Source organism: Entelurus aequoreus, linkage group LG10 (assembly GCF_033978785.1).
Source record: "Entelurus aequoreus isolate RoL-2023_Sb linkage group LG10, RoL_Eaeq_v1.1, whole genome shotgun sequence".
NCBI lineage: Eukaryota > Metazoa > Chordata > Actinopteri > Syngnathiformes > Syngnathidae > Entelurus > Entelurus aequoreus.
Genome location: NC_084740.1, coordinates 39479473 through 39496507, shown reverse-complemented (window position 1 = coordinate 39496507; position 17035 = coordinate 39479473). Strand labels below are relative to the sequence as shown.

General features: G+C 35.8%; 1 protein-coding gene across 2 annotated transcripts in view; it reads right to left on the bottom strand.

Annotated features, from left to right (window-relative positions):
- The window catches only part of ano7 (anoctamin 7), a 47123-nt gene that overhangs the window by 22242 nt on the left and 7846 nt on the right, over positions 1–17035 (bottom strand). For both annotated transcript variants that reach the window (XM_062060834.1, XM_062060835.1), the window contains 5 exons: positions 9500–9557; positions 6351–6478; positions 3818–3925; positions 3622–3758; positions 3480–3537 (listed from right to left, as the gene is read on the bottom strand). In XM_062060834.1, coding sequence (XP_061916818.1) covers positions 3480–3537; positions 3622–3758; positions 3818–3925; positions 6351–6478; positions 9500–9557 — 489 coding nt within the window. The remainder of the gene's footprint in view (positions 1–3479; positions 3538–3621; positions 3759–3817; positions 3926–6350; positions 6479–9499; positions 9558–17035) is intronic.

The following is a 17035-nucleotide window of genomic DNA, read 5'->3' as shown; positions in this document are numbered from 1 at the left end:
CTTGTCCTTTCGATCATAACCCAAAGCTCATGACCATAGGTGAGGATGGGAACGTAGATCAACCGGTAAATTGAGAGCTTTGCCTTCCGGCTCAGCTCCTTCTTCACCACAACGGATCGATACAGCGTCCGCATTACTGAAGACGCCGCATCGATCCGCCTGTCGATCTCACGATCCACTCTTCCCTCACTCGTGAACAAGACTCCTAGGTACTTGAACTCCTCCACTTGGGGCAGGGTCTCCTCCCCAACCCGGAGATGGCACTCCACCTTTTTCCGGGCAAGAACCATAGACTTGGACTTGGAGGTACTGATTCTCAATCCAGTCGCTTCACACTCGGCTGCGAACCGATCCAGTGAGAGCTGATGCGACCCGCACGCCACGGGGAAGACCCAGGACACGTTGGGGAGACTATGTCTCCCGGCTGGCCTGGGAACGCCTCGGGATCCCCCGGGAAGAGCTGGACGAAGTGGCTGGGGAGAGGAAAGTCTGGGCTTCCCTGTTTAGGATGCTGCCCCCGCGACCCGACCTCGGATAAGCGGAAGAAGATGGATGGATGGATTCACTTAAGCTACCGCAGCTCTGCATTATAAATCACGAGGGTACATATAGGTAGGACCTGGTAAGCAGTCGGAAAACTAAAAAATAAGCAAGTGTTGAGTGTTTTTAGCCACCTCTATCACCCAGTACTCCACAGGTTAACCCATAAGGATCCCCCAAATACGGTGAATGGTAAAGGTCCCGGGAACCCGAGAGGGTCTAAGTCTATAAATCTTAAAATATATTTTTACATTTAACTCTTAAATCTAAAGATCTATAAAGTCGATATGAAGTTTTTCTTTTTTTAATAGTTAATGCCCTTTTGGTGAAAGAAACCCTTTTTATGTCAAAAACACAAACTACTCTTATGCCATCAACATTATTTTTATTGCAAATTGGTTGTTATGGCAGGTTTTTCCTTTTTCAAAGCAACTATGCGTGTGATACTCTGTGCTACTCTGGTGCCAGCTAGTGGTTGAAGGATCGAATTACAACTAATAGGATTTGCATGTGGGAAATATTTGGATTCATTTGTTTTTTATTGAAAAAAAGTATGATAAAATAGCAGGTTAACAGTATATTTGGAATATGGCCATTATAAAAGGGAGTCCATGGGGGACAAAAGGGTCCCTGGGAACTCCAATGTAAACACACTCAATAGCTTGTAAATGGTAAATGGTAAATGGGTTATACTTGTATAGCGCTTTTCTACCTTTTTTTTTTAAGGAACTCAAAGCGCTTTGACACTATTTCCACATTCACACACACATTCACACACTGATGGCAGGCGCTGCCATGCAAGGCGCTAACCAGGACCCATCAGGAGCAAGGGTGCACTGCAAAAACTGAAATCTAAGTAAGATGAAATATCTCAAATAAGGGTGATATTTGCTTATTTTCTGTCTGATAAGATAATTCTTCTCACTAAGCAGATTTTATGTTAGAGTGTTTTACTTGTTTTAAGGGTTTTGGTCCTAAAGTATCTCAGTAAGATATTACAGCTTGTTGCTGAGATTTGATGACCTATATTGGGTAAAACATGCTTGAAACTAGAATATCAACTGTTGCAAAGCTGTGTCATCAACACTCACAAGAATAAAACTACTTTTTTAAAGTAATAATTTCTTATTTCAAGCATGAAAAAATAAATCATGATGCCGAGCGCATATCATTATGTCAAGATAATGGCACTAGCATTTACTTCATTTAAGTAAATTGGAAAACTTTGTTATTTTTTGCAAATATTAGCTTATTTGGAATTTGATGCCTGCAACATGTTTCAGAAAAGCTGGCACAAGTGGCAAAAAAGACTGAGAAAGTTGAGGAATGCTCATCCAACACTTATTTGGAACATCCCACAGGTGAACAGGCTAATTGGGAACAGGTGGGTGCCATGATTGGGTATAAAAGCAGCTTCCATGAAATGCTCAGTCATTCACAAACAAGGATGGGGCGAGGGTCGCCACTTTGTGAACAAATGCATGAGCAAATTTTCCAACAGTTTAAGAACAACATTTCTTAACGAGCTATTGCAAGGAATTTAGGAATTTCACCATCTATGGTCCGTAATATCATCAAAAAGTTCAGATAATCTGGAGAAATCACTGCACGTAAGCGATGATTTTACAGACCTTGGATCCCTCAGGCAGTCCTGCATCAAAAAGAGAAATCAGTGTGTAAAGGATATCACCACATGGGCTCAGGAACACTTCAGAAAACCACTGTCAGTAACTACAGTTGGTCGCTACATCTGTAAGTGCAAGTTACAACACTACTATGCAAAGCCAAAGTCATTTATCAACAACACCCAGAAACGCCGCCGGCTTCGCTGGGCCTGAGCTCATCTATGATGGACTGATACAAAGTGGAAAAGTGTTCTGTGGTCTGACGAGTCCACATTTCAAATTGTTTTTGGGAAAATGTAGACGTCGTGTCCTATGGACAAAAGAGGAAAAGAACCATCTGGACTGTTATAGGCGCAAAGTTGAAAAGGCAGCATGTGTGATGGTATGGGGGTGTATTAGTGCCCAAGGCATGGGTAACTTACACATCTGTGAAGGCACCATTAATGCTGAAAGGTACATACAGGTTTTGGAGCAACATATGTTGCCATCCAAGCAACGTTATCATGGACGCCCCTGCTTATTTCAGCAAGACTATGCCGAGCCACGTGTTACAACAGCGTGGCTTCATAGTAAAAGAGTGCGGGTACTAGACTGGCCTGCCTGTAGTCCAGACCTGTCTCCCACTGAAAATGTGTGGCGCATTATGAAGCCTAAAATAGCACAAGGGAGACCCCCGGACTGTTGAACAACTTAAGGTGCACAGCAAGCAAGAATGGGAAAGAATTCCACCTGAGAAGCTTCAAAAATGTGTCTCCTCAGTTCCCAAACGTTTACTGAGTGTTGTTAAAAGGAAAGGCCATGTAACACAGTGGTGAACATGCCCTTTCCCAACTACTTTGGCACGTGTTGCAGCCATGAAATTCTAAGTTAATTATTATTTGCAAAAAAAAAAATAAAGTTTATGAGTTTGAACATCAAATATCTTGTCTTTGTAGTGCATTCAATTGAATATGGGTTGAAAATGATTTGCAAGTCATTGTATTCCGTTTATATTTACATCTAACACAATTTTCCAACTCATATGGAAACGGGGTTTGTACGTAAGGATTGTGAATGATGGGAAAAATTCCCCCCCAAATTTCTGAATATTGTTATGGGTCCTGTTGGTAAAAGGAGCAAGCACTATTTACAAAATGACACGGCGTGTTAAATGTGGCTCGAAATGGCGTGTGAGCGCCATCAATGTGTGTGTTTGCCGAGGAGGCGGAGTCACATCCGCCTGCTGACTGAAGCATCCTGAAGACAATCAGGATGCTTCCGACTTGTCAGCCCAAACTTCGGTGACTGGGGAAGAACAATACGGCGGTGACTGACCACTTGATGTCTTTGAGTGGTCTTGAAGAACGTGTCTCTGTCCTTGCTCCCCAGGAACCTGCAACACACACAGGCCGTTTGTACTCGGACTCTCTTAGAACCTCTTCCGGACTCTGCTAATAAAGTGTTTGCGCCGTAGAACCTCTCAAGCTTGTTGTTCCTGAACTGGCAAGTGTAGAAGTCCGGCGGAGGATTGGGGACATCCTGCATCAGAGGGTTGGGGGCCGACAGGGACTTGAACAACTGGGCGGACCAGTTGGTGTAGGAAGCGTTGACCACCTGCGGGAGGGGGGACACGTGAGAAGACCCCCGAAAGCCTTACCTGTCAGGGCTTATACCTGCAGGGGAACTCGCAGGCTGATCTCCTCGGCGTAGTAACAAAGGACGCTCCAGGGCGCACTCAGGAGGACAAAAAAGGTCCTGGTCTTGGGCTGGACCATGTCCCTCTGGACAAGGACAGGTTTGTTGTGGTCATACATGGTAACGTTAGCATCAGAGGTGGGTAGTAACGCGCTGCATTTACTAAGTAACTTTTTTTGTTTCAATTGTCAGAGTTGTTTTAATTTAACATACTTTTTACTTTTACTTGAGTACCGTATTTTTCGGACTATAAGTCACAATTTTATTCATAGTTTGGCCGGGGGTGCGACTTATACTCAGGAGCGACTTATGTGTGAAACGATTAACACATTAGCATAAAATATCAAATAATATTATTGAGCTCATTCACGTAAGAGACTAGACGTATAAGATTTCATGGGATTTAGCGATTAGGAGGGACAGATTGTTTGGTAAACGTATAGCATGTTCTATATGTTATAGTTATTTGAATGACTCTTACCATAATATGTTACGTTAACATACCACACACGTTCTCAGTTGGTTATTTATGCCTCATATAACGTACACTTATTCAGCCTGTTGTTCACTATTCTTTATTTATTTTAAATTGCCTTTCAAATGTCTATTCTTGGTGTTGGCTTTTATCAAATAAATTTCCCCAAAAAATGTGACTTCTACTCCAGTGCGACTTATATATGTTTTTTCCTTCTTTATTATGCATTTTTGGCCGGTGCGACTTATACTCCAGAGCGACTTATACTCCGAAAAATACGGTATTTAACTTTGTTCCATTGATTTGTTATTTTTTGCTAGTATTTTTGCTAATTGGATTTGTTTGAACCCAAAAATCATGGCTTTTGATACTTGGCGCCATCTTAGAAGTATGCTAACTTTTTCTGGTATACTGCTAATGTTAGCACGATGATCGTTTATACTAAAATTTTAGCTGATCTTTATTTTTTTCTATGTTAGCATGCTAAAATCTTAGCTAATTTTATTTGTTTAAACATAAAAATCATGGCTTTGATACTTGGCGCCATCTTAGACGTATGCTAACTTTTTCTGGTATACTGCTAATGTTAGCACGATGATCGTTTATACTAACATTTTAGCTGATCTTTATTTTTTTCTATGTTAGCATGCTAATTTTAGCATGCTAACATCTTAGCTAATTTTATTTGTTTAAACATAAAAATCATGGCTTTTGTACTTGGCGCCACCTTTGAAGTATGCTAACTTTTCCCATGTTATCACCCTAATGTTAGAATGCTAATGTTTTATATTAGCATTTTAGCTAATCTTATTTGTTTTTTTCATAAGTTATCACGCTAATGTTAGCATGCTAACATTTTATGCTAGAATTTTAGCAAATTGTATTTGTTTAAACCTAAAAATCATGGCTTTTGATACTCGTAGCCATCTTAAAAGTATGCTAACTTTTCCTATATTATCATGCTAACATTAGCATGCTAACATTTTTGCCAATTTGACTTATTTAAACCTAAAATATTTGGATTTTGATACTTTTCGCCATCTTGCAAATGTTCCCAATATAACATGCTAAAATTGGCATGCTGATATGCTAACGTTTTATGCACACATGTGTTTATATGACTTATTTTTAACACTTTTAATGAGTGGGGGCCTTTTGGATCCATGAGACCTTTAGTTTGATTTTGTTTTAAACTGTCAATATCTAAAATAAACAATAATGAATATGTTATGAATTATTTACCAATTTAAGGGTCTGATTACTTCACATCAATAATTCCACTTTGAATGTTTTTGTGGGGAAAATATTGTATATTTTATATTTTTGCCATAAAAAAACTGGGTTTTCCTTGACAAAAAAGGGCATAACACATCATATTATTGTTACAACTTTATGTCAACGGATGGATCTAAAGTTAATCCATGGATATTTTAGCATTGAAAGTAAAAAAAAAATATATCTGACTTGTTTTTAACACTTTAATGACTAAATCTTTTTGGTCCTAACATTGAGTAAAAATGAGGGGAACCCTAATGATTACAATAAATCTTGTATTGGTTTTGAAAAGGAAAAATATCAAAATGGCCCCCGCATGCTTTCACTTTTCATTGTGCAACCCTCAGTAGAAAGAGTGTGAACACCCCTGCTCTAAAGTAACGGTATTCTACACTAAAAAAAAACTCATTTTGGCTACACTGATCAATCCCAAGTTCTTTCGGATGACATATATGTTGGGTAAGAAGGACCACCAAGACAGAATAGCAATATTACAATAATTTACTAAAGCTTGGACATCACATGGACAAATATAAGACCTAAGATATTGGAAATTCAAAACAGCCATGACATTATGTTCTTTACAAGTGTATGTAAACTTTTGATCGCGACTGTATGTCATCCGAAAGAATTTGGGATTGACCAGTGTGTTTTATTCCCTGAGAGAAAGACCGGTCGGACACAACACTACTCGACCCACCTCTGGTTAACACAGATTGGTGAGGACCACACATCACTTTTGAACAGTTTGTTTCCCTCACCTTCTCCAGCAGGAGTCCCGAGTATTTCAGTTTGTTCAGGAAGGTTTCCCTCCACTTGCTGTGGGCGGGGTTAATGGCTGTCGTCTCCTTGTCTGGGTCATTAGGCTCCTCCCACGCCAGGACAAAATCTGTCCAACGTGCACACAGCGTATGGTTAGCAACAACAACACTGACCTCTGTTTATTCCAACACTGCTGTAGTGTTTGCTGCTAGTTTGGCGTCGACGTCAACACTGCAAAAAGTCAGTGTTCAAACACAAGAAAAAAAGAAAAAAAAAGAGGGGTATTTTACTTGAACTAAGCAAAATTATCTGCCAATAGAACAAGAACATTTGGCTTGTCAAGACTTTCCAAAACAAGTCAAATTAGCTAACCTCGATGAACCCAAAAATACCTTAAAATGAGTATATTCTCACTAATAACAAGTGCACTTTTCTTGGTAGAAAAAAAAAAGAGACCTTTTTGCTCAATATGTTAAAAATATTCTTAAATGAAGTAAATGCTAGTGCCATTATCTTGACATAATGATATGCGCTCGGCATTACATTTCTTGAAACCAGCAAACTTATACTAAAAACTAATTTATTGTTCTTAATGGAAATTCAACAAGGCAACCGCTTGTTACTCTCGGGGTCTACTAGCCGCTCAGGCAAATCATATTGTCTAAAAATGCATTTTTCCATCGATAACATGACATCATCGCGCCAAGTGCGTGCTCTTTCAGTCAATTAGTGCGCATATATACAGCCCGGCCCCCGCCAAAAAATTTCTAATTGTAATTTTGAAGAATTCTTCTGAATGTGCATGAACCTTTTCTGTTCAAAATTGTTAGAAATATTAAATGTTTAAATATTAACTGTCAGTTTACTGTACTGTGCCAACTGTACTACTTTATGAGTATGTATTTTATATTGTTTCATTGAAAATAAAACCGCAAAGTTCATTTGGCTGTCATCTGTTTTAATTATGAGACACAATTGTGTCAAAGAAGTGATTGTTTTTTTTTCATGCTTGAAATAAGAAATGATTACTTTAAAAAAGTAGTTTTATACTTGTGAGTGTTGATGACACAGCTTTGCAACAGTTGATATTCTAGTTTCAAGCATGTTTTACTCAATATAGGTCATCAAATCTCAGCAACAAGCTGTAATATCTTACTGAGATCATTTAGGACCAAAACACTTAAAACAAGTAAAACACTCTAACATAAAATCTGCTTAGTGAGAAGAATGCTCTTATCAGACAGAAAATTAGCAAATATCACCCTTATTTGAGATATTTCATCTTACTAAGATTTCAGTTTTTGCAGTGAACATGACCATAAACATTAGCATTAGTGCTAAAGTCAGCTTAACATGCTAACAACACTGCAAAAACTGAAATCTAAGTAAGATTAAATATCTCAAATAAGGGGGATATTTGCTTATTTTCTGTCTGATAAGATCATTCTTCTTACTAAACAGATTTTATGTTAGAGTGTTTTACTTGTTTTAAGGGTTTTGGTCCTAAATAAGGGGTGTCCAAACTTTTTCCACTGAGAACTGCACACAGAAAAATTAAAGCAAGCGGGGGCCATTTTGATATTTTAAATTTTCAAACCATAACAAAATACATGGATTTTGTTTGTTTTTTACCTTTAGGGCTCCCGGAGACCATAAAGGGTCTAAGTCATTAAAATGTTAAAAACAAGTCAAATTATTATTTTTTTATTTATATAACGCTTACAGTAAATATGTACAGTATGTCAACTTCAAAAAACAAAAAGGTTTAATGCCTTTTCTGTCAAAGACAACTTAGTTTTTTATAATAAAACTGAAATATGCAGTATTTCCCCCACTGCCCAAAACATTCAGAAAGCAATGTTTGATGTGAAGTAATTAGAGCCTTAAAAAGATCAATAATGCAGGACACCATTGATTTTAATTCATTATTATTTTTAAGTAATCACAGTGAAAAGATAAATAAAATCTCATTAAATATATTTGGGATCCAAAAAGTGCCCCACCCATAAAGTGATACATTTTTATTAGTTGTTTTTTTTACTTTGAACACGTAAGTTACGAGCTCAACTTCAGATATATCTGTCGATTTTACGTTTGAACTATTATTTTGTTTGTTTTATGCTCTTTTGTCAAAGAAAACGTTGATGTTTTTGTATGGCAACCACACAATATATTCAATATTTCCCACATAAAACATTTTAAAGTGAAATATTTCAAATAATTGGAGCTTTTAATAGGTCATTATAACATTGATTTTTTTTTTTTTGGAGCAACGGCAAAAAAAGAAAAAAGAAAAATAGACAAAAAAAAAAAGCCTGCATGGTAGCTTTGTGTCAACATTGCAACTTTTTCTAGTTGGATTTCACCTCATTCCACTTTTTTAAATGTTTTTTTAATTTTTGCAATAGCATTTCCAGAATGTGTGGCGGGCCGGTAAACAATTAGCTGCGGGCCGCAAATGGCCCCCGGGCCGCACTTTGGACACCCCTGTCCTAAATGATCTCAGTAAGATATTACAGCTTCTAGCTGAGATTTGATGACCTATATTGAGTAAAACATGCTTGAAACTAGAATATCAACGGTTGCAAAGCTGTGTCATCAACACTCACAAGTATAAAACTACTTTTTTAAAGTAATCATTTCTTATTTCAAGCATGAAAAAAAATCATGATGCCGAGCGCATATCATTATGTCAAGATAATGGCACTAGCATTTACTTAATTTAAGAAAAATTTTCAACATATTGAGCAAAAAGGTCAAAAAAAAAATTTCTACCAAGAAAAGTGCACTTGTTATTAGTGAGAATATAATTATTTTAAGGTATTTTGGGTTCATTGAGGTTAGCTAATTTCACTTGTTTTGGAAAGTCTTGACAAGCCAAATGTTCTTGTTCTATTGGCAGATAATTTTGCTTAGTTCAAGTAAAATACCCCTAATTTTTGTATGTTTTTTTCTTGTTTTTGAACACTGACTTTTTGCAGTGAATGGCCATTGGGATCTAAATTGTGATTGGTTCCTGGGAACACACAACAAAAGGAGTCTTGCTGAAACTGTTTCACTTTCTTTTCTCAAACATCATCCTTGCCACACCTGTTTGGTCAGGACACGACAGCTAATATTGACTGAGCGCTGCGTTTGTTTGACTCACCGACCCGTGTCGCGCCATCGCTGAACACGTTTCTGTCCCGCAGCGCCACAGGAGCATTCTGGGGAAACATGCAAAGCTCAGTCAGGAGGGCAAATTTCATTATTAATTATTTGTTTTGTCTGGTTTCGTCAACGTCGACGTTTCTTCTCCCACGACCGCGTGACTTCCTGCGCTTAATGGTGCGATTGTTCTTCAAAACACAACACAATCTAGAGCCTCGTCGCACACTTCCTGTTCTAAATGAAGGCGGAAAAAAACCACACCCAGTTTTATTTTGTTGGCAACTGCTAGCTGTTTGCGCTACGCTAACCCAAATAACAGCTTGACTTGCTCAAGTTTGTGCTAAGCTAGCTAGTGTTGGATGATTTAACCTATTCACCTAATAACTAGTTATCATATAAAACATGACATTGCAGCTTATTCAGCCATGTATACAGTTAATTAACATACACTTACTCAAGTTTGTGCTAAGCTAGCTAGTGTTGGATGATTTAACCCAGGGCTCACCAATGCGGTGCCCGCGGGCACCAGTTAGCCCGTAAGGACCAGATGAGTAGCCCGCTGGCCTGTTCTAAAAATAGCTCAAATAGCAGCACTTACCGGTGCGCTGCATCTATTTTTTAAATTGTATTTATTTACTAGCAAGCTGGTCTCGCTTTGCTCAACATTTTTAATTCTAAGAGAGACAAAACTCAAATAGAATTTGAAAAGCCAAGAAAATATTTTAAAGACTTGGTTTTCACTTGTTTAAATAAATTCATTAAATTTTTAATTTGCTTTTTATAACTTTCAGAAAGACAATTTTAGAGAAAAAATACAACCTTAAAAATGATTTTAGGAGTTTTAAACACATATACCTTTTTACCTTTTAAATTCCTTCCTCTTCTTTCCTGACAATTTAAATCAATGTTCAAGTAAATTAATTTTTTTATTGTAAAGAATAATAAATACATTTTAATTTAATTCTTCATTTTAGCTTCTGTTTTTTCGACGAAGAATATTTGTGAAATATTTCTTCAAACTTATTATGATTAAAATTCAAAAAAATTATTCTGGCAAATTTAGAAAATCTGTAGAATCAAATTTAAATCTTATTTCAAAGTCTTTTGAATTTCTTTTAAAATTTTTGTTCTGGAAAATCTAGAAGAAATAATGATTTGTCTTTGTTAGAAATATAGCTTGGTCCAATTTGTTATATATTCTAACAAAGTGTAGATTGGATTTTAGCCTATTTAAAACATGTCATCAAAATTAAAAAATTAATCTTAATCAGGAAAAATTACTAATGATGTTCCATAAATTATTTTTTAATTTTTTCAAAAAGATTCGAATTAGCTAGTTTTTCTCTTCTTTTTTTCGGTTGAATTTTGAATTTTAAAGAGTGGAAATTGAAGATAAACTATGTTTCAAAATTTAATTGTCATTTTTTTCGTGTTTGCTCCTCTTTTAAACCGTTCAATTAAGTGTAAATATAATTAATTATTAATAATAACATAGAGTTAAAGGTAAATTGAGCAAATTGGCTATTTCTGGCAATTTATTTAAGTGTGTATCAAACTGGTAGCCCTTCGCATTAATCAGTACCCAAGAAGTAGCTCTTGGTTTCAAAAAGGTTGGTGACCCCTGATTTAACCTATTCACCTAATAACTAGTTATCATATACAACATGACATTGCAGCTTATTCAGCCATGTATACAGTTAATTAACATACACTTACTCAAGTTTGTGCTAAGCTAGCTAGTGTTGGATGATTTAACCTATTCACCTAATAACTAGTTATCATATACAACATTTCATTGCAGCTTATTCAACCATGTATACAGTTAATTAACATACACTTACTCAAGTTTGTGCTAAGCTAGCTAGTGTTGGATGATTCAACCTATTCACCTAATAACTAGTTATCATATAAAACATTTCATTGCAGCTTATTCAGCCATGTATACAGTTAATTAACATACACTTACTCAAGTTTGTGCTAAGCTAGCTAGTGTTGGATGATTTAACCTATTCACCTAATAACTAGTTATCATATACAACATTTCATTGCAGCTTATTCAACCATGTATACAGTTAATTAACATACACTTACTCAAGTTTGTGCTAAGCTAGCTAGTGTTGGATGATTCAACCTATTCACCTAATAACTAGTTATCATATAAAACATTTCATTGCAGCTTATTCAGCCATGTATACAGTTAATTAATATACACTTACTCAAGTTTGTGCAAAGCTAGCTAGTGTTGGATGATTTAACCTATTCACCTAATAACTAGTTATCATATACATTTCATTGCAGCTTATTCAACCATGTATACAGTTAATTAACATACACTTACTCAAGTTTGTGCTAAGCTAGCTAGTGTTGGATGATTCAACCTATTCACCTAATAACTAGTTATCATATACAACATTTCATTGCAGCTTATTCAACCATGTATACAGTTAATTAACATACACTTACTCAAGTTTGTGCTAAGCTAGCTAGTGTTGGATGATTTAACCTATTCACCTAATAACTAGTTATCATATACAACATTTCATTGCAGCTTATTCAACCATGTATACAGTTAATTAACATACACTTACTCAAGTTTGTGCTAAGCTAGCTAGTGTTGGATGATTCAACCTATTCACCTAATAACTAGTTATCATATAAAACATTTCATTGCAGCTTATTCAGCCATGTATACAGTTAATTAACATACACTTACTCAAGTTTGTGCTAAGCTAGCTAGTGTTGGATGATTTTACCTATTCACCTAATAAGTAGTTATCATATACAACATGACATTGCAGCTTATTCAGCCAGGTATACAGTTAATTAACATACACTTACTCAAGTTTGTGCTAAGCTAGCTGGTGTTGGATGATTTAACCAATAGGTGAGGGCCGACATCCGGGCAACTGAGCTACATACGGGTTCTTCGAGCCATAGCAACCAGACTGGCGTTGAAAACAAACCGTTGCCATTACTCTTTAACCTGTCGACCTACGCTGATTAAACCCGTCATTCTGCCTCCAAAATGCCGAAAAACTGTGTTGTTTTTGGTTGTGCTAACCACAACCGGAAACAGGGAAAACAAAAGTCGTATTTTGTTCTGCCAAAGCGTGATAAAAGCCCACAGAGACGAGACAAATGGCTCGCAGCTTTACACCGGGAAAAAGAGGACGGTTCTCACTGGAGTCCCCCAAAGTCCCGGGTCGTGTGTTCGGATCACTTCGTTTCTGGTAAATATAAGGAACAAAAATCCACCTTCTTAACCACAACTTGGCTATACCGTCCGTGCTAATGTTGTACTTGTTGAATTTGTACCTTATAACGTTTGACAGCTGAAGTTGTTGTTGTACAAAAATAACATGCGGTATATACTATATAGTCCAGGGGTCACCAACCTTTTTGAAACCAAGAGCTACTTCTTGGGTACTGATTAATGCGAAGGGCTACCAGTTTGATACACACTTAAATAAATTGCCAGAAATAGCCTATTTGCTCAATTTACCCTTAACTCTATGTTATTATTAATAATTAATGATATTTACACTTAATTGAACGGTTTAAAAGAGGAGAAAACACGAAAAAAATGACAATTAAATTTTGAAACATAGTTTATCTTCAATTTCGACTCTTTAAAATTCAAAATTCAACCGAAAAAAAGAAGAGAAAAACTTAAAAAAAGAATTTATGGAACATCATTTGTAATTTTTCCTGATTAAGATTAATTTTAGAATTTTGATGACATGTTTTAAATATGTTAAAATCCAATCTACACTTTGTTAGAATATATAACAAATTGGACCAAGCTATATTTCTAACAAAGACAAATCATTATTTCTTCTAGATTTTCCAGGACAAAATTTTTAAAAGAAATTCAAAATACTTTGAAATAAGATTTAAATTTGATTCTACAGATTTTCTAGATTTGCCAGAATAATTTTTTTGAATTTTAATCATAATAAGTTTGAAGAAATATTTCACAAATATTCTTCGTTGAAAAAACAGAAGCTAAAATGAAGAATTAAATTAAAATGTATTTATTATTCTTTACAATAAAAAAAATAAATTTACTTGAACATTGATTTAAATTGTCAGGAAAGAAGAGGAAGGAATTTAAAAGGTAAAAAGGTATATGTGTTTAAAAATCCTAAAATAATTTTAAGGTTGTATTTTTTCTCTAAAATTGTCTTTCTGAAAGTAATAAGAAGCAATGTAAAAAAATGTATGAATTTATTTAAACAAGTGAAGACCAAGTCTTTAAAATATTTTCTTGGATTTTCAAATTCTATTTGAGTTTTGTCTCTCATAGAATTAAAAATGTCGAGCAAAACGAGACCAGCTTGCTAGTAAATAAATAAAATTAAAAAAATAGAGGCAGCTCACTGGTAATTGCTGCTATTTGAGCTATTTTTAGAACAGGCCGGCGGGCTACTCTTCTGGTCCTTACGGGCTACCTGGTGCCCGCGGGCACCGCGTTGCTGACCCCTGATATAGTCTATAGCCTAGCTAGCTATTTTCGAAAACCGGTTTCGTTTAAATTTGCACTTAACAGTTGGGTTTTTAAAAACCAATAAACCCTATAATTTTCATGTTGCCATTTAATCAACTCGTATCTTAACCTAGCCTCACTGGAAAGACTATTTACATAATCATACGCCATTTAGAACAGTTTAAAATGCCGTGAAACCTTGTTAAATGCTTTTTCTGTCAATGCTGTGTTCGCTGTGAGCTGGTTTGTTTTCAACGAATTCAATATGGCGACCGGTTGCTAGGGGATTGGTAGGCGGAAGTGACGTAGGTCCGCCCTCGCCTATTCACCTAATAACTGGTTGTCATCATAAAACATGACATTGCAGCTCATTCAGCCATGTATACAGTTAATTAACACATTATTAGAAAGTGTACAGGTTGTTGGTGTTGTCAGAAAAAACCCAAGAGTTGATTTGTTGAGACATTGAAGAGTCTTTGTAGGTGTTTGTGGCAAAAGGTTACAGAGATTAGGGCTGTCTTTATCAAATAGTGTTAGTATAATAACAACAATAATAATATTATTTAAAAAATCAGCGTTCATCTTTGTTTTGTAGGTTAAAGCAGTGTTTCTTAACCATTGTTGGACCGCTGTTTCTCAGCTGTAATACACTTTTCCACCACTCGTGGCAGTAACGACAGTGTCAAACAAACAGAAGAAGCCTGGAGCTAAAGTCATAGCGAAGTTTCTTAAGCGCAAGAATTATGACTAAAGTGGTGAAGGTGTATTTTCACCTTGATTTTCTTGACAGTTTACTAGGAAACATATACATTATTTATGTATTAATTTTATCGCAACATAATTGTGTGAATGCTCCAAAGCATTCACACACAAGGTATTTTATTCTTCTACTTCTTCTTCTTCTTCTCCAGGTTTTGGCGCGCTCTACCTTCCACATTTTTCACCCAATTCAAACCGTTCCGACTTCAAACTGTTCAGCCTATTCGGGAATCGCGGGCTTTCCCTTTGACAAATTCCAAAAATTCACAGATTTCCCAGAATTCCAGGTTTTCCGGGACATTTTGTCCCATTCAAAATGAATTGGCCATTTTTCAAACTTCCACCATTTCCACGTTTTTCAACCGATTCAAACCATTCCACCTCAACACATTTCACCATTCTGGAAATTCAAACTATTGTTTTTCCAAGTTCAAAAAAAGTCCAGGATTTCCCAGAATTCCTGTTTTTTCAAACCCTTTTTTTACCCTTTTTTCTGTCGACTACTTCTTCCACATTTTTTTCAACCCACTTCAACCGTTTCACTGTCAAAACATTCCTCTTAATCAGGACAAAAAAACAATGTTTTTTTTTTTACTGGAAAAATTCCCGGTTTTCCCAAAATTCCAGGAATGCCGTAATACTATTTCTCAATTAAAAATGTTACTACTTCAACATTTCTCGACCAATTTTAAAGATTTACCAACTCAAAATACCAACTCATTCACAACATTCAAATGTTTTAGCTTTTTTTTTATTTATTCCCACTTTTCATGAAATTCCCAAATTTCCATGAAATTCCCAAATTTCCATGAAATTCCCATTGAAATGAATGGGACATTTTTCAAAGTTCCACAACTTCCACATTTTTCAACCGATTCAAACCATTCCACCTTCAACACATTCCACTCATCCTGGACATTCAAACTATTATGTTTCCAAGTTCAAAAAAATTCCAGGAATTCCCAGAATTCCAGTTTTTTTCAAACCCTTTTTTCTATCGACTACTTCTTCCACATTATTCTTTTACCCCCTTTAACCGTTCCACTGTCAAAACATTCCTTTTAATCAGGACAAAAAAATGGAAAAATTCCTGGTTTTCCCGTAATTCCGTAATTCTATTTGTCAATTAAAAATGTTACTACTTCAACATTTCTCGACCGATTTGAAAAATTCCAACACCAACTCATTCACAACATTCAAATGTTTTAGCTTTTTTTTTTTTTTTTTCTTTTTTCTTTTTTTTTTTTTTTAAATGTCCTGCCGAGCTTCTCAGGCAAATCATATAGCAGATGTAGATGCCCATATCGGCTGTTCAGATTTACTTTACAAAAGAGAAGTGTAGGATACTTCTCTTGTTGCCTTACTTGTATTTTGACTTTATTAAATGTATTTATATTATCATTTGGTGCAGCCGGGCCGGAGCAGGAGGGGATAGAAAGAGAGAAAAAGGAAGACAGAGGGGGGAATTGTGGGGACAAGAGGGGGATTAGACAGAGAGACAAAAACAACAACAGCAAACACAACAACAACAGAGCAACATCAGCAAATATGACATGTACAAATATGATGGTAAAAGTAATAGCAAATAAGCAGTTAGCGAAAATTTTAAAAAAAAATACAGAAATGACAATGAGCATTATTACACTAAAAATGGAGCAATATGAATACCAATAGAAATAGTGCTATTGATAATAAACAATACCAATACTTTACCTTTATTATCAACAATAAAATTGTTCAAATGCAACAATACATATACGTAATGATAACTTGAGATACGAAAGAATGCAGAAAAATGGAGGGGAAGAAAGAGAAGCAACCTACATTAACCTTGTAGATTGTTATAGTAACAATAGGTTAAGCTTTGTCAGTGTGCCATGTGTTATACCCAGTTTACGGCTTTTTTTTTTTTTTAATTCCCGCTTTTCCCGAAATTCCTAAATTTCCATGGAATTCCCATTGAAATGAATGGGACATTTTTCAAAGTTCCACAACTCCCACATTTTTTATCTGATTCAAACCGTTCCAACCTAAAAATATTCAGCCTGTTCAGGAATTGTGTGCTCTACTTCAACAATTAGTCATTTTGAAGTTCAACTTCAGCATTGGAGCATTCACAGGCAATTCCTTCCGGAACTTCTTCATCTTGTTGTATGTCCATTTATTTTTCGTCTGTTGTTCGAGTTTATGATTTATGACTTCTTCATGCAGTATATCTGCTTAGTATTTATTTTTCTAATCAGCCTGTAAGCCTAAGGTTTATGTGTTAAATTAATAATAATATTTTCA